The 18,909-nt window shown below is 40.1% G+C and overlaps 1 protein-coding gene across 1 annotated transcript in view; it reads left to right on the top strand.

Moving 5' to 3' along the window:
* LOC148052391 (von Willebrand factor D and EGF domain-containing protein-like) overlaps positions 1–18,909 on the top strand; it is a 188,148-nt gene that overhangs the window by 93,947 nt on the left and 75,292 nt on the right. Inside the window, exons 12-16 of the mRNA XM_087731996.1 lie at positions 5,654–5,790; positions 6,868–7,029; positions 11,513–11,617; positions 14,345–14,459; positions 17,930–18,180. Coding sequence (XP_087588122.1) covers positions 5,654–5,790; positions 6,868–7,029; positions 11,513–11,617; positions 14,345–14,459; positions 17,930–18,180 — 770 coding nt within the window. The remainder of the gene's footprint in view (positions 1–5,653; positions 5,791–6,867; positions 7,030–11,512; positions 11,618–14,344; positions 14,460–17,929; positions 18,181–18,909) is intronic.

Genomic DNA, 18,909 nt, shown 5'->3' with positions numbered 1-18,909 from the left:
GCATGCCTATAACTTCTTTACATCATGCTGTTTGCAGGCACCATGGGAAATTTCAGCCTTAAATCTTGTTAAATTCAAAAGAAAACAAAATGCCCTGAACAAACAGACTCCTTCCCCAAATACTCACACACACACACAAAATAACAAATTCATGACAGTTTATGAGCTATAGAATTAAAACCTGCAAAACATTAAAAGGTCTGATTTAAACTGACCAAAGCTAAAAATTCAGAGCAAAATTATAACGCCTTTATATCGTGCTTTATGTTGTGTAAAGAACCCACAATCTACCAATACAGAATGTTCAACCAATTGTGAATAAAAACCAAAGTGTAATAACCAGATCTTATTCTAATTCAGTAACTGTAACGATGAGAAAATTACTAAAAACAACCACATGGATACTAGCATGGACATAAAGACCATGATGACACCCATGAGCGCCTCATGCCCAAATCCCCGTGAGTGGCATCACTGCAGTCGTTTGTGGGGAACCACAAAATGCTGCCAGGGGTTCAGCCCTGAAGTGCCTTCGAGGGACTGAAACCGAGACCTGCTTTGGTATGCCAGTAAGCAGCATGAGTGCGCAACCAGATCTTACATTTTACCACCTATCCAGGCCATCGAGAAAAAAGGAAATATTCTATAGTTAACAGAGCACTTCTTCTCTTCCCTTCTATTGCTAAAGTAAATTGCTAGCAAGGCTTTTAAAAATAGAAGGATCAAATAGACATAAAATGTCATAGTGAGATTTCTAAAGCAAAAATAATCTCCCATATTGTTGCAGCACATGGATGCTTTCAGTGTGAAATTGAGCCAGTCCATTTCTCGCACGCAGTGAGTACTTGCAAAATGCCTTTCCCATACCTTCCCAGGGCTCACTTTCTGTAATCCATCCTGTGTACTAGAGACCCTCAAAGCAGAAAACCAGATTCACTCCATGTCAGCTAAAGATCGTAGCTCTATAGTTCAGTACTATGACATACTCTGTTTTTTTGAGAACTGGTTTTGGAAGCAGGGACAAACACAGTCTTCATCTAGAAGCCAGGGAGGTCAGTGATGTGCAAAAATCCCAGCAAACAGCATACAGCTGCTATTACTTTTTCTTAGAAAGGATTTTCAGATGAGCTTTGGGTTATGGCTACCATGAGTTCCAGAATAATGCATTCAATAATTGTGAATAGGACTGCTGAAATAACCCTACATACAAAAGAAAGAAATGCAATATTTGTGCATGTATTTGAATGGAGACAGTTTCAGACTTGCTCTGTCCAATCTGTGAGACAACTAAGCATCAGTCTGCTCTGATCCAGAACCCTCATAGCTGCGATAGCCAGCTGTCCACAAGTGTGCCAGCAAGCTCTGGCACAGCAGCTTGCTCAATGATTTCAAGGATAGGGCAACTGGACAATATGGACAACTTTCTTCTGCACTTCAGCAAAGCTGTGACCATACCCAGTGCTTATGATCTGGCTCTTGATTTGCTTTTCATGACTTAGGTTGCTTATTTATCATCCTGATCAAGAAAAGCAGAGCAGACCATTTCCTTTTCTTTATTTGAACAAAATCCTTTCCAGTTTTAATTTCATGTCTGCTGCCCCAGCCCAAAGTTGCATGCGTAGCTTTCAAACATTGCAGAAGAATGTTTATTTGCGCTAGGATATTTTTCTAATCAAAACTGGAAACCCAACATGAACCATATCTATCCATCAGTAAGACTCAATAAGTGTAGTTTTGCAAGATTCCTGATTTTGTGTCAACTGTCTCCATTTCACTTCCACATCTGTGCATACTTATTATTCACATAATACACTACAACAAATATCTAGAAAACCAATCGTGTATTTATGCAGGGATTTTTTAAGTTGATTATGTAGCCTGTGCTCCTTGTCAGGTTTGACTCATGTAAATGCTTATAGAAAGAAACTGCACTGTCAGCAGTGCCAGTGTGGTGAACTTACTGTTCTTTCCTGCAAATTCCTACTGGGGGTAAAGCAGAGGGACTGGGAGGCTCCCTGCCTGTTGAGAGTGGAACAACGCAAGCATTGCAAACCAAACAGGACAGACCCCTTACTTCTGTCTAGTTGCCTGAGGTCTGGAGGCCTTTTAGATGCAACCTTCAAGTCCAGATGCCTCTCTACTTTTTATTCCAAGATAGTTTTATTAAAACTCAAGATTCTTTTACTTTTTTCCCCAACATCTCCTGCTGTTCATCAGTGTCCGAGTGCGATGCTCTCCCAGGTGACAGGCTCGTTTCAGGTGTGTTTACTTGGTGTGTGTGCAGACCAGGCATTAGAAGTGCACCGAGGTGCCCGTGCCTAAGCCAGTGGATGCGAACACACAGCTCCTTAAATCCCCCTCCATAACGTGACTGCACCCTGCCACCCATCTGAGCCCCAGGTGCTACCCTGAGCTTCAGTTTTTAATCTACCAGTAAAACTCAAAGTACATTTTTGGCCTATAGGCCATACAGAGAAAAGAAGTATGTTCTGTCTCGGATTTTGTTGTGTTTTGGCATTCACACTCCTAAACATAAATTATTAATGTTCAAATAGATCATACTTTTCACAAACTTGTTCCATGCACTGCCTGATGTCCCACAGATTTCTCTAACTTGCCCCCCCACAGACATCAGACATCCACCCCAGGTCTCCACAACCTCCAGGTTCTCTGGATATCTGCACTTTAGCCCTTACTCTCGCCTTTATGGTATTTCCCAGCTCTTTCCTTTGGCCATGTCTTTCTCCCCTCCAGTCTCCCTCTGAACTACTTGCAGCTCTTTTGCTAAGGTTTTTCAGGTTCTCCAGTTTTCCTTCTCACCTCTCCACCTCTCTGGCCCGTAAGCGTATGCCGCACACAGGCTTATTAACTACCCATCCACTAACGTGGGGAGGGATGAACAACAGCCGAACCGTGGCTGTGTTTCCCCCAACAAGAGCAGGATCTGTATGGCTGAGTACCCAGCTACTGACTGTCATGAGACTTTTCCAAAGCTAATGTCATTACAATTTCACCTTCCACGTTTGGCTGAAACTGGCTAATGTACGCCAAAACTAGACAGCAAAGACAGACAGAAAATCACATTAAAAACAAACGCCTAAAATTCGGACACCCATTAAATATGATATCATTTTAAAAAACAGTTAGATAAAAATAATGACGATTTTCAAAAGGAATGTACTGCCTATACTGAGGCCTAAGGTCTGAACTCTAGCACCCATTTGTTTAAAAATGAGTCATGATAATTACTTTCATTTTCCATCGGACTTCCTCCCTCTTCTTCCTCTCCTCCCAACACCCCCTGCGAAAGGCCTTGGTAAAAATCTACATGGGGGCTCCACCACCTCCTCAGTATCACATTTCAGCTGGCCAGAAATAAGGAATAGAACATTAAATTAAATATGGGCCCCCACGCAACCATGCTGTGTATTCCTCCCTTTGAGCACTCCCAGCTGAATCAGGCAGTGCATGACATGGCCGGCTGAGGTAAGAGAAAAAAGCCCACACGAACAACAGTTCAGTCCCCTCCTTCTTCCCCACCTTCATCAAACTACAGAAAATACAAGGTCAATTTTTCTTCCATGAACCTTTCACCCATTTCAGCAGAAAGAAAAATCTCATTTTCATCCCAATTAACCCATAACATGACAAGTCTTGAGAGAAGATATCCGAAGCATATATGGGAACATATTTCCTCCAGATTTAGATCAATTTAAAGATGCTGTACAAAAGTGTGTACAGAATGGTTTGAGAGAAATAAATAGGAAATGCCATGCTGATACTGTAAGTCATTTCAAAAAGCATTGAGGCTGGATAATCTTGCCCTGGCCCTGACACGATGGTGCCGTGGTAGTGTCAGGATGCTCATAAAGATGTAAGGAAACCCTCGGGGAAGCACGCGGGGCTCATCGACAAGCAACAAACCTGCGAGTGCCTTCCTGGCAGAGGAACGGCTGCAGGAGCACACTCCTGTGCCTCCCTCCTTCCCAGGCTGTGAGATTTCACTTCACCCACAGAAGCCTGCAACGATAATGAAAATGTTAATGCAATCCCAGCTACCTCAGTACTAGTGGGGCTAACTATTAAAATCTCATGAAAAACATAATGAAGCATTTTTTTTAATTTTTATGCACTAACCACAGAAGAAGGCAATTTATCAAAACCATTCACTACATCTGACTAATAGTTTTGTACATTACAGGAATCCACAACTAACTGATGAATGCTGATAAGCTGTAAACCATTCCTCTTCTTGTAAATATTGCAAAGGGTCCAACAGTGCTGCTAATACTGCTGCAATAAAATCAATAAAAAAATAAAAGAAAGAAAAGCTAAAAGCATTTCAGAAGTACAGAAAAAGTCTTTCCACTATTTTTCACATTTATGTTGCTTTCCTTCCTCTCTCTGGAAAAACGAGACATGCAGCTATGTTGTTATGGGCTGCAATCTGGTGGGATCGCAGTGTTTAAACTGCATTCATCCTAGTTACAGCTTAAATGGCAGAGCCCTAAAGGAACAGCAAGGTACGGGGGAAGGTTATCAACTCAGCTCAGGGCGTTTTGCCCCTTGAATCAGAGCTAAAGCAATGTACTATTAAAATATTAGGCAACACAGAGCTGCTGGTTTAGACAAGCTACAGCTCAGAGACAATTGATGGGCAATATTGCTTTGCCAGAGCAGTGGTGGTGGGGCAGGCAAGAGGAAAAGCTAAGCAGCCTCTCCCCACCATGGAACAGGGAAAACAGCTTGCACTACCCTGTGCTGGTGCCGATGCAAATATCTGCCCAATTATGTTTTTTCTAAAGTAAATATGTGAATTCTCCTGCCCAATGAACTTGCATTTTGACTCTGTAAAAATAACCCCAATACGAAAGCAATGAGCAATTTTAAATGGGGAATACATAAAGTAAAACAGGACACAAATGAACCTTTACCTGAGAATCATAAACCATTTTAAAAACAGTAATGGGTGAAATTCAACCTTGTAAGGGGGGCAGCACAGGCCATACGTCACTTAAGCCCTACTTAAGGCCTCAAAATAGGATTTAAGTGAAACTTAGCTGGTGCATGACATTTGTGCTGACACTGTGCAGAGCTGAGTGCCACCCATTAATGACTTAACCCTCGCAAGCAAGCATTCCTCTGAGGATCATTACTTTTATTGCAACTATACCTTTTGAAATAAAAGGACCGTCTTTTGCACTGCTGTTTCACATTATGAGGAGCCCGGTGGCATGGTCATCTTCAGATATTTCTACTTCTCACTCTCATGCTTCTCTACGCTATGGCATGACACCCTGTCCTCTCAGCTGTGCTCCCCTCCTGTTACCTGGGTCAGCAGAAGTATTACCACTGGAGACCTTTTAACATGAAGCCGCAGCTTCAGTTAATTGATTCCACGAGCCGTATAATGCTCACTGATACGTCTTGCAGCACTGGGTGCACAGGGCAATTATTCAATGGAGGTTTGCTGCTTCCTATTTTGACAACTGCTGCTCCCCTTTTCAAGAGAAATTCACAGGGGAGCAAGGAAGACCCCAAGGAAAAGAATTAAACCAAAACAACCAGAACCACCAACAACAAAATCTCTGTTAAACCAGAACAGCATGTAAGTGCTACTCTCTAAAGCTTTATATCTATTTCACCCTTTCAGAGCAAGCTTTGGAAATCACAGGCTTAGAGAACGGGGGCCTCTGTGACATCCGAGCCTCCCACTGCACCAGGATCCGGGTGTTTGGCCTTGGCTTCAAAGAGTCACCCAACCTGCACTGCGAGGTCACCAGGTTAATTGTAAGCAACTTCCCATGGGCTCATAAAGTATTGATGATACAGCCAAACTTTGAGATGTATATATTAAAGTCTTTTACCCTGAATCATGCAGAGTGACGTCACCTCTCACTGCCACAGCGCGGTGCAAATACCTTCCGAAGCCATTGCCAATGTTTGCTACGAGCGAGGGGAGCTGAAGAGGCTCAGCCCTTTCCAGGACTGGTTCCTTGGAAATGCACAGCTATGCATTCTTCCTAATTTTCTCTGTGGGATTTTGTTTAACTCTTGTTTGGTTCAGCTGCACTGTAGTCCAGTGAAGCCTGAAATCACAATATTATTTCCCATTTTGTGCATCTGGAATCGGTACGCTTGGTTGTTTTCCTAAACACATTCGAATGCTAAGTTTTGTGGATAAATATAAGGTTTCCTCAACATAGTTACAGAGGCTCTTATTTGAATTTTCTTAGTCATAGTTCTATACGAAATCAGAAGTTTTAACGAGTATTAAACCCATCTCTTCTGCTAACACTATAATTTTATTATAAACAACTATACACAGGCAATACTAGGACTGAATTATTTGGTGTATCAGCATACTCAGATACGAAGAGTTTGATTCATCTCGTAAATCCACCTCATAAAATACGTTCAGCCTGATTCCCGTTCAGTGCTAACATGCTAATGAGGCACAGCTAAGATTTGCCTACCATGCCCGCTTAGGGCTTCGCATGCTCTTAACCAGCAGTGATGTCCTGTGCAGCTGATCTAGATAAGCAGCTGACATCACCTTCAAGGAGCAATGAGCTGGCTGCTGAGCTCCAGGAGCAAACACAAAGTTGCTCCACCGCGTTCCCCTGTCTCGTCCCAGCTGCGCATCCCAAGCACAGACCACAGCACTTCCTAAATCAATAGACCGCTTGCATGCATAGATGAGCATGGCTTGCTCTTTACTGTGGCTATAGTAACAGCGTCATTTCTTTTAAATAAACCATCTGGAAATGCCTTATATTATTAATTAGAAACATAAACATATGTTGACAGCTGCAATTTCTTTATATGAGCCTTCAGTTTCTGCACTCTCCTTCTGTTTTACTGTAGTATCTCAATGGCGAATGGATATCAAGAGAACAAGAAACCACAAAAGCAGATTTTCTCAGCTCTGAAGCTGTTGACTGCCAGATTCCTCTCCTGAACATCACAGAGACAGAGGCTGTGCACTTTGTGGCTGGTGATGAGCCGTTCGCAAGATGGCAAGTGAAAGTAGGAATTTCTTACATTTCTAAGAAATGATTTAGAAGGAGAAAATCAGTTGTCATGGTAAATTAAAATGCAAAGCACAATTTACTTCCGTTCAGAAGTGAAAATGCCTGTAGAAATACTCACGCTAATGCCATGTAGGGAAAAAGAAAAAACCACCAACCAAAACAATATGAATTAAAAACAGGTGTCTTTGTAGGCAATCCAAAAGGGTAAATTACAATCACTTCTCCAGGTAATCACCTGAGATTGATGCAGTTGTACTAATCAATTGTTAATCATTAGCATTTCATTTCTGGAAACCCCAGCTCAAACTCCTGATTAGGCAGCAAGTATAAGACAGCTTTCGCTCGCTGGTTGCAAGGCTGATGCTTGCGCAGTGCAGGAGCAGAGCACTCCTGGGCAGCAGGTGAGGGCTAGCATTGCATAAGCAAAGATGCCAGTCATGGGCTTGAATGACTGCAGGAAGAACCATGTGCAGTACCTGCTCATGCTGGGTTCTCTGCTGCAGTTTTAGCCCCTTTTGTTCACAAAACGATACCTACTTTCTAAATATTTCCAGGAAATCAGTGCCTTACTGACCCTGCGCCTGCTACCCTTGGTCTTGCTCTCAGCCTGGATGGTTATTTTCTGCAGATTGGTTAGGTTTTTTTAAGATTGAGATCATTTAAAGGCTCCATAGCTGAGAAAAATATATTGCCATAGTATAAAGACTGCAGATGTGCTTTGAAAATTGCAGCATGTAAAAATGAAAAGCGTAAAACACTCACTTCACTGCAGTGTTACAGCCTGTCCTGCACCCCACAGCTGTCTGTACCCCCGACTGGGGACATGTGCTGCCTGTGGCTTAGGGGAAACAGAAAGATGTTTGGCAGTACATGTTTTCTATTTGGTAATTTATTTTAAATAGATAAGTATTTATGTTTTAAGAGATTGGTGTAAGATCTCTGTGGGAGCAGAACTTGACCATTGACTGTTGGGGTAGACCTTGAACCTTCCTTCTGGGGAAGGAGCCATCAGAGTGGGCAGACATCGAGGCTGAACCAGGAGGGCAGCTCATCTGCTTAGGGCTCCAAAATTTCTCTAAGAAGATACTGAACTCTGCTAACTGTGAGGTGAAATGTTGCCTCATGACAGAAGGATCCAAGAGGGACACACCCTTGAATTTCTTGGCCCAAGAGGACACCTAATATTTTTGCATGGGCACAGAGCCATTTCTCCAGTGTAACTAGGAAAGCTTCCTTGCAGCTCAGGTATATTATGATGCAGTTTGCTTTCAAGTGCCGCTTTTCAGCCCTGAGGAGGTCTGTACCATTTTTCTTATTTTTCCTCTCAAAACACATGTAGAATATCTCTTTCCTTGCACTTGAGTTCAAGAAAACCTCTGCACCTGTAAGCCTTCTGCCCCTTCCCTCTCCTTCAAACCCTGCAGGAAAAACAAGTTCAAGGCTATGCAGCGAACAGACAATTAAATCGTCTCAGTCCGGCCTGGCTGGCTGCATGTGAATCCTAGCTCTCCTGTGGATATTTTTGCTGAACGAATTGGGAAGGCAGAGCTCAGCACTCAGTTTCAAAGGCAGCTGGCCTTACATAGTGGCACAGAGAACAAAATGGTGGAGCTTTTCAACAAAAAAAATTATTTGAAACTAATTCCACAGATGTTCAAAAATTTGTGGTCCAGAAAATTCCTGATAAGACTTACTGCAACACTGATCTTCTGGCTTATGTTAATAGATACTTTTTAAAATGTAGGTAAAAGATTTTTCAGAACCAAAAATCAAAACAATTCTTTCTGGAAATATCACTGTTCAATATTTTCAGAATCTCTCCCCCCTCCCAAATCAAATTTCAGAGGAATCAGCAAATTTTCACATAAGCTTTTTTCACTACCGACGCTGGGGAAATGGGGGCTTGACAAGCTCTTCTCAGTGCTCTTTCATTTTATCTGCTCTTGTATTCACGTTTCAGATTTTGCTCATTCTTTCCATGCCACACTGCTGAACGTAGATAAGAAAGTACATGGGGCTACACCAGAGCGTTGGTGTAATTAGTTTAGATATCAAAATAAAAACTCCTACTTGGGCAGTAGATGACTTGGACTGTCCACACAGATGCCTGGCTGAAGAGGTGAAAGAGCCTGGCAGGCACTTATCTGGTTTGGGGAGCAGGTCTCTTGCTTATCCTCAATTCATTATTGTTGCCTGTATTTGTCAAGAGCAGAAAAAAACGTCAGAAAGGCAGAAACTTGAATTTGAATTCATCAAGTTTTTACAGCTTTCCTCTTCTATTTACAAACATTCACACAAGTCAAATTGTATGTAGATTATGAGTGATACAAAGAGCCAAGATTGTTTCATGATGAATGAAATAGTTCAGGCAGAAGTGACAGATTTCCTGGTTGTCCTGACTGCTTATCCAGAAGAAGTGGCTCTTTCTTTCCAGATGATCCGTATGTCCAAGCAATCAAGGCACAACTCTAAGTGCACCTTTGGCTTTTAAGGGCCAACCAAATTTGAAGAGAGGATTGCTCAGCTTAGGTCTCATTGAAGTATTTGTTCCACATCACTAAGGTGACTAATGGAAAAGCAATTAAAATAGCTATAAAAAAACCCAATTCTAAAAAGACACCAAAATGGATGTTGATAATAGAATGTAGAAAAAAATAAAGAATAAAAAAAAAAAATCAAATTGGCAAGAGTTACATTTCACTCACAATGCTCACTTCAGACAGAACAATTAGTGCAATTTTATAGCTTTTTATATTTTTCCCTGTCTACACATTTCTTCACCCATTATTAGTGCACTGGTATTGAGACAACATTGGACGCTCTGGCAAAAGAATGAAATGAAATGTAAATTGCATTAAGAATAATATATTTTTAATGGAAGTCTTGCTGCCAATAAGCACTGTCTTTCAGAGAAGAGCAGGTCTTGAGGGGGGTTGCCTGTTTTATTTTTTTTCTCCTCTCAAACTGCAGTATTTCTTTTAAAAGAGTTTTTACTTTTAGTATAACACACAATATCTAGCATCTCAACTGAGTATGACGCACAGGAAAAAAATATTTTTTTCCTTAAAGTTATACCAATGAATTTCACTTCAATTTAAATTAGTCCAAAGAAGTTGTTTCCCTTTCACAATTTCAAATTGTGAATAGCCATGAATACTGCCTGTTTACCTCGTTGCATTGGTTTCTGCAGAAACAAATGCTCTTAGCTTGCAGTGCATTTTGAGCTGAGACCCCTTAACGTGAAATTGTGGGAGTATCTATCTGCTGTATTATGTTCCATGGGCTTTCAGATCATTCTTAGTGAACTTATGATAATTGATCCTTTTTATGAAACTTATGAAAGTAATTTTTATTCTGTGCACTTGCAGTTATCTTTGTTCAATTTAACATACATTATTTCTGTGAACTGAAATATACTTTATTAATTGATCAAAACACTTTATACTCTTGACCTTGTAGAAGTCCTTTGTAAAGGGACTGAGGATGTTTCAGCTTTGGGGCCACGGGAGAGATGGAGGAAGGCTTGGGGGTTGTTTTTATAGCAAGAGGACAGAAGGGTTACCTGCCTGATCCAAAGCAAAGGCCTTGTTAGGTCTGCTAAGCAGCAGCTATAGTGTGACTGTGAGAAGCCAAAACCTAAAAAATACCTGACAGAAAGGGCTTTGCTTTCCTGCTGGTATTCATCAGTGTTTACAGCATGGCTTTCAGCAGAATTTTGGGGTGCTCTTGAACATTCACACATCTCAAGAGGTGTCGCAACACTTTCTCAAAAGTTAACCCTTTCCACACTAGTCTGGTATTTTTTCATTTTTATCGTAGAAAAATTAAAATATAAGCTCATTTAACCCTTTATTGTGTAAGCATTCATATATGAAAAATGCCATGCTAACTTAATGCTTTCTAAATTACCTACATGTACAGGAAACTGTGAGCTGGGACAGACAGTGACTGTTCTTCTAACGTACCTTTCTATGGAAATAGGACTGTTGCCGTCTGGTGTTATTCACTCTAGCACTGTTTTTTAAGGTTAATTTAAAATCACCTAAATAATATGCATTCTCTTTTTTTTTTACCCCAAGGATTTTACTTACTGACTTGCCATTAGTAAGAAAGTGGTCCTGAATTTCAGCCAAAAATCTTAATTTCATTTCACAACTCCTTGAAAGACACCCTTGTAATACTTGAGTACCTATGCAGTTTCCATAAGGGTATTGAAGAATCCTGCAGAAAAAACCCTAACAGCAATCAAAAAAGTTGAATGCCAGCTGAGCCAAAAGATCTTTTGGTTATTAATGAATAGTTTCCAGTTTGGAGCATTAAGCAATTTGTTAGCTTGCAGTAGAGGCACTCACAAGTGTTTTAATTTATCTTGCTGGCAAGCATCCAGTTCAAGGGGGCAACGGTATATGCTCCAAAATGAACAGACAGTCTCCATATGGAACATTATTACTTATAAGGATGATTTTTGTATCATTTAGATCACTAACGATGGCTTCCAGTACAGTAATTCCAGAGTGCTGACCCTGTACGACGCAGTCTGCCAGGCCTGCCAATTCCATCCAACCGGACTTTGTAAATTAAAGGTAATTTAAAGAGCATAAAGGTTTAATATGGATCGTTCATTTCTTCCTTAGCCCTCTCCCTCCCTTTGATGTACTGTGTGTAATAACTGCTTTAGAAGAGGAAAATCTATTTCATAGGTCAGCTGCACAACCTAACACTTTTCTCTCTTTCACAATCTCCTGTCTGTGATATTTTTTTTTCATACTTATGTGGGGTATGAATACCTATAGAGCATGCTTTGTGACGGACCTTTCTCAGACAGACACTTCCAGAAAGACCATGGTTGATGATATTTATACTTTGCAGCTGTTCATGGAAGTAAATAAGACTGAGGAGTCTCCCCTGAAAGGCAGCTTAACTTCACTTTTCAAGTGTCTCTGCTAGTAAGCTATTATACCTCTCCCAGACGGCTTGGTGAGGGCACTGTAACTGTAAGGTATATCATTTCTATACCCATTTTCTGCCTTAGCAAGAGGTATACTAAGATGCATGTTATACAGTTTTTGTCATGTGAAAACACCCTTGAGAGAACATAAAACATCCTTGCTTACATTAAACACAGCTAAGTACAAACATATAGTACTTTGACAGTTTCAAAACCGTAATCAAAAGTCTAGTGCTACGTTTTAAACTGCCAACATGCTAGGAACTGCCTGGAGAGCACTATAACCCTCTGTTTTCCTGCGGACTTATTAGTGTAACATCCCCATCCCTTAAAAAAGAGAGTCCCTGCTCTTATTTTCTAGAGAGCTGTGTTAGACAACTTTTCCATTTTTCAGTGCGGCTTCAAAAGAAACTTTTTGTAGGGTATTGGGTGGGATATTTGAATGTGCTGATCCTGCTTTCCTACCCTGAGGCAAATATGAATGAATAGGAGACCACCAGTCTGCATTTTTATAAAATGAAGATTAATCAGGTATATCTTAACTCATTTGCCTCACTGTTCTCATTAACACTAATGGGAAAATACAGTTTTTAAACTTGCACTGATTGCAGGAACATACCAGTTACCAAAATAAAACGAAAGTTCACATTTTTTCAAATAAATCAGTGAATAGAAATTACTTTATAGGTCCAAATGAGGGCAAAACCACTTAAATTTCAGATTAAAATAATTGTGTCAGAACCATTTCAATTAAATCTAGGCTGTTTTGTTTTTTTTTTTTTTGTCAAAGGCTTTCCTTATTCTTACCTTTCTGAAACTCAGAAATATATATGTTTTCTCAATATGCTAGTGTTCTTTAGAGATTATAATAATTTCTATCCTAAGATGCTTCAAGGGACTATTTGAACTAGGCTTCCAATTGCATCAGACCACATTCTAATTACCTCTCTTATAACATTACTTTGTAATACCTAAATTGCTTTCAGAAAAGGTGTTTCAATTAGGGGACATTTTATATCAGGCCATTTCACATTCTTTGTTCTTCTTTTATGGAGCCCATTCTGTACCACACTATCACATCAGAAAAAAGCATCTTTTCATTCAGAACATCAAGCCTTTGAAAACAACAATGTAATAAAATCTAATTAACATCCAGATTTTAATGTTGAAGATCTGTCATGTTCTATCATGTCAGGGCAATCATGAAAGTCCTTTTTGTTTCTCTACCTTACCCATTACTCTTAAAGTGGTATTATTTAAAATATTGACTAATATACTCTGCAAAAGAAATTTGAGAAACTAATAAAGCAGTAGATAGAAACCACAAGGCCAGTAACAGTACATACAGCAGTCTCAGAAAAGCAATGTGTATTCAAAGGAAGGAAAAGGAAAAATGTCTTTGGTCCTGGTAGCTTCTCCCTCCTGCTGTCCCACCGTGGCAGTGACATCTCCTGTGTTCCCAACAGCGCCCCATGTTTTGCTGGGAACCTGCAACGTCAGATAAAGTCCCATCTGCAAGTGTGCCCCAACACAGGCTACAAGCAAAAGGCGTTAATCTGCAACAGGACCTTCCTGTGGCATAGATATTTAATTGCATCTGTTAATTATGTCCCTGTGTTCACTTCTCAGACAACCCAAGTGTCTTCAGCCCACGTGGAAGCCACAGGGCCTCCCTGGCCCTGGTGGCCGCCCTAACTAGGAGAGGACCAGGTCAGCCTCAGAGGCTGTCGTGCCCACAGTGCACCACATGAACTTCTGCTGGGATGTTCTGCCTGAGCTACGCACGCACCATCAATGTGTTTAGTTGTTGTTTACAACTATCTCATGGGAGCTTAAAATCTAATGCACTTCTTTATTCTGCTTTTATATGATTGCTTTTTCATATTTTTATGAAGAATCTCCAGAAATAATTAAGTCACCAGAACAGGATTCCAAAATTTCAAACATAGCTTTTATCCAGTTTCAGTTTTTGCTAGTCTCATGGAGGTCACTTTTGAGCGTTACCTAATAATCATCATATTAGTAGTCACAGCTGGCAATAATGATCACATACACTACATAAGTGTGGAAAAAAAAAAAAAAGAATCACATTCTGTTGCATTCATCTATGACAAGCATCATCACATGTTGCCTAAGCTAAAACACCCAAAGTATCTCAAACTGAAACTGGAAAACTTACATGTCTTGTTTTCTCCCTGTTGGGAGAAAGTACCAGCATTTAAATTGCTACTATTTTATTTTTTCAAGAGACAAGTGAGTTTCTGTTTATCTCCAGAAATTATTAACTGCTAATTTCTTATCTTTCTTATTTCTTTTTTCCTTACCTCCAGCTCCCACCCATTTTTATTTCCTTTTTTGGCAGGAAAATACTTGTAATATTGATGGACTTTGCTATGGTGAAGGAGAGTCAAGCCCTACCAGTCCTTGTCTTCTCTGTGAACCTGACATTTCTAAGTTCACCTGGTCTATTAATGAAAGTAAGACAGATTTTTCTAAGATTTAAAAGCACTTAGCTGTGAATTTATGACTCGGTCTATGAAATGCATGGTTCCTTCATTTGGCTAACATGAATCTATCCTGCACAATAGTGCGTGTGGACTGTTTGCAATGGGAATAATTGGGTGCACCAGCAACGAAGACTGACCAGAAGCAGACAGTGCTCCACTGCGTGCACTATGCATCTGGGCACGTATCATGTTCTGGCTGAAACCTGACAAATCTCAAATTAATAAAACCAAAATAACACCTGACAATGAAATTGTTGATGTGCCAGTGCACCATGCAGTGCCGAAGTCTGTCAGCTAAAGGTGACGGACCCTAAATACATCTGTCATCATCTCGCAGGTATGAATCTTTAAGGGAACAATTTGGGGAAAGCACTGCTTTTAAAACACTAAGGTATATTTTTGGTATCTGGAAGAATTGTTTTCTTTCCCTGAGCCAAATCCTATAAAATGCCACACAAAAGACCTTGGCTTGGCAGGGAGTCTAAGTGATAGGGATCAGCCACTCGTTAACTTCACTGCCACAGAACCTAAAGGCTCATTCTGCAGCCCATCATGGCAGGGGGCACGGAGAAGGCTGCCTTTTGAAGCACCTCCTGAATGCTGAGGATGTAAGCATAGCTTTTTCATGGTTACATCCCCAGTGTAAACAACAACCATTACTTACCGCATGCTTTACAGATAATCCATGTTTCTAGCAGCATTATCCTCACAGTGCATCCCCTCTCTTACATGAGCACATTTGCATCTGGTCAATATAAAGACTATTTTAGTGCTTTTATGTAGATTCATGTGTTGATTCTAGAAAGATTTTCTTGCACTTTTAGGTTCTGTAAACACAAGGAAATTACAGAGAGACATGTGAGTGACAGGACTAGTTTGCTCTGTTTGTTTGCAGTTTTATATTCCTTTAGGGTGACTAGGTCAGCAGGACCCTTCTGGAAGGAGAGGAAGATTGCTCTTGTCCTTGGGGAACAGCTGGGGATGCTCAGGGACAGAGGCTCCTAGAGAGTGCAAGGTATGGCGGCAGAAACAGCGAGAGCTGTAACACAATGGCTGGAGTCCATAGCTCCAGTAGAGACACCGCCAAGGAGAGAAGTGAGCAGACACACTCTCCTCAGAGGTGACAGAAATGCCTGCGAGAAAGACCAGCAAGGACTCAACAGCTTCTGACAACACAAGAAGTCATAAGTTGTCTGAAATCAATTTTGGAAGCAAGAACACAATAAGAAGGGAGAGAGTTGTTCATGAGTCCTTGTAGTTCCTGTTCCAGGCTATCCACTTTGAATTTTCTCTATTTAAAAATATACACCTCCAGTTTATGTCCTAAAAAATCCAGCCTTTTGGGATTTAAAACTCCCTGTCAGGAAAAGGTGTAGGCAGATCCATCCCAGGTGTTGGCCAACTAAAAATCCCATTGGACGTTACTTGCATGAGTAGTTAAAATGCCTACAGGTAAGCCAGACCTGAAGAAGAGCTTGTACACCTGAAAGCGTGTGTTTTTTCCCCCAAGGATATAGTTTAGTCTAATGAGAGATATTATCTGTGACTCACAAACCTTGCCTCCTTTCTGTCCTTCCATGGTATTGGCCACAGCAGTAGCATCTCCAGGGATGAGCTGATCCTGATTGTCTAGACAGACTCATTACTAATACCAAGACAGTTCAATTTTGAAATTCAGAAAATGGCTTAAAAGGGAAAAACAGCATTTGTTTTTGGCATTTATAAAGCTAGAAGTGATTTGGGAAATCTGAAACAGATCATGGTTACCTTTTCAATAATTTCAAAATTTAAAAATTTTGAAAAGAAAGGGTTTGCTAGACTTGTTTTCAAAATTCTGAAAACCTTTTTAAAGCTTCTGCAATAATTGGGAGTGTATATATATATATTCACTGGATGGCAAGGAGATCTCTGTGGAATTAGAAACACTCTTATTCACAGACTACTTTCAGAACATCTGATTTTATGTTATTTTGTGCCTACAACTTCTCGTTACCCTCCATCCAGTTAACACCTTTGTGTTTATTTGTAAATGCATACCCAGCATCAATATTTCATTGATTACTTTGGGCACAACTTTTATGGGCTCCACAGTTTAAGTGTTTGGGAAATAAAAGGTAAATTAATAGATGGAAGCTTTCAACAGTAACGCCAGGACAATCTGCTGGACAAGCAGTTTAGAAAGCTCCATAGCACAGCAGCAATGAGTGGAGAGACACATTTAAATAATTGCATAATGTGAGACATGCTATGGAAAGCGAAGCTTGATAAAAGGATATGCACCACAAAAAAACCCTAATGATGACTTCCCACAAGTATAATGCAAGGACACACGCAGTTCTTATGAGAACACATATATAGTTCGTAGTTTTAGAGTGTGACTTGAAATTAATCCTCAGTATTAGAAATGTTCTTTAAGTTAAACGTAACTATGGTCAAATTACATTGTGAGAAGATTCCTTTACGTATCAATACATGTCAATTTGTACTGCGGGTTAAAGAGGAAAGGTGGCTTGAGACTGAGGAGGCTTAGGACATGGAGACAAAATGCCTGGCCCTGCACAGAGCTGCTGTCACCTCAGGGTACTCATCCGATCTTACTTTTCCTTGGTTTCTAATTATAAAATGCAATCATTTCTCTACCTTGTCCTCCCTACCTATTTATATTCTAAGTATCTTCAGGTAGCATTTGTCTTCTATTGTAAAATAGCCTTGTACAATTAGGCTTTTATCTTCATTAAGGAAATACTGAATGTAAACAACACTAGAAATAGCAATGCCGATGGTGACATGATATGCACTACTGCCACCAGGGATAGAGAATCTCAGCATCACTGATGTACCTCTGCTGGCACTGAGATGACCTTTATTCCTGATGAAATATCCAACTGAATTCAGTCAAACTGTGCAGGCTTAATTACTACTCGTGTGCAAAGGCAGAAGAGTCTACTCAATGGAAGAGTTATGCAATATTCCCCCCCACCCCAAGTTGCCCATCCAATTCATTTGTCATTCATCATTTTGAGATTTAGTTTACTTATATTTAAATGGATAGATCGATAGAGTGGTAGATAGAATAAGTATATATATGTAAGTATTAGAAATACAATTAATTAAAGTTTTAGTAAGAATTAGGGTTCTAGTGGGAGGTTATAGAAGTCATGTTTGATCTCTTCCCATGTATCAGATAACACATCAAAAGCAATCAGAGTTCAGGATGGGAGAAGAGTTCAGTATGGGGCACAAAGAAAATAGGAGGAAAAAGGTAACCTTTTTGGTAAAGCTATTTGCTGCCTCTAACATCTAAATCGCTTTCTCCATCAGTCTCAGGGTACGTTCTGTATCTTTTTCTTTGAGAGAACTCCTACAAAGACCCTTGCTGTGAATCTTTACGTGGGAGAAATGGGAATTTATGTAATCATGGTTTCATTTTTGCTGTTTAGACAACCTGCCTCCTGTGTTCCAGGCCCCCTCCAGCCAGCTGCTGACATTTATTGGTGAGAATTTTGTTTACCAGTTAATAGCAGTGGATCCGGAAGGGTCAGCTGTGCTATTCATCTTAGAGGCTGGGCCACAGGATGCCAGGCTCTCTCCTGCTGGCCTTCTTATCTGGAAAGTTGATTCAGAAGAAACGCAGACCTTTGAATTCACTGTGTCGGATGAATGCAATGCACAGAGCAGATATTCTGTTGAGGTAAGGAAATGAACTCTTTAAAGGAAAAACAAAACAAACCTGTTTATCATGTCAGTGCTTTGGTGCTATTGTCATTATAGCTTATAATTTGTTCCTGTCTTGAAAACTAAGACTTCAGCTATTTCCTCATAAGTGTATATTATCCAGCACAGCAATAATGATCAATTAATGGAATAAATATCTCTGAGAACATAGAAACTATATATACAAGGAACAAGAGAGAGTGCTATTGATTGCTGTTTGAAAGAACACTCTTGCAGAGCCTTTTAATGGTTCATTAATCTGCTTTAAAATTCACATTCTGCATTTGGATTGCAGAAAAAAGCATATAACATAAAAGACCAAGTTTTAGCTATAAAAGGGAGATTATAACTCATTCTCAATGATATTTTTAGAGGGTGTCTTGCTCTTATGTCATTACTCCACACTTTAAGTTTCTTGGCAGAGCCTGTGCATTGCTTCGTCTTTATTGTATAGCCTAATGTTAATCCTGTGACAGGATGAGCTAATAAAGTGGGATGCAGACTCTTGACATAAGAATAGTTTTGTGAAGGAAAAAAAAAAATTCCTAAAGATTCCAATTTTTACTCATTCCAACCACTATCATGAAAAATACCAATCTGCTGAACCCACACAGCAAAGGGGAAACTGGAGTGTAGATATGGTTTGAAATTGAAGCATTTCAAACTAGACCTATGTTTAACTAGGTGAGATAATACAGAGCTTTGA

Source organism: Nipponia nippon, unplaced genomic scaffold (genome assembly GCF_047370975.1).
Source record: "Nipponia nippon isolate SJK-2023a ecotype South Korea unplaced genomic scaffold, ASM4737097v1 scaffold_5, whole genome shotgun sequence".
Lineage (NCBI taxonomy): Eukaryota > Metazoa > Chordata > Aves > Pelecaniformes > Threskiornithidae > Nipponia > Nipponia nippon.
The sequence above is the reverse complement of the archived record's forward strand: the minus strand, read 5'-3'. Positions and strand labels throughout refer to the sequence as shown.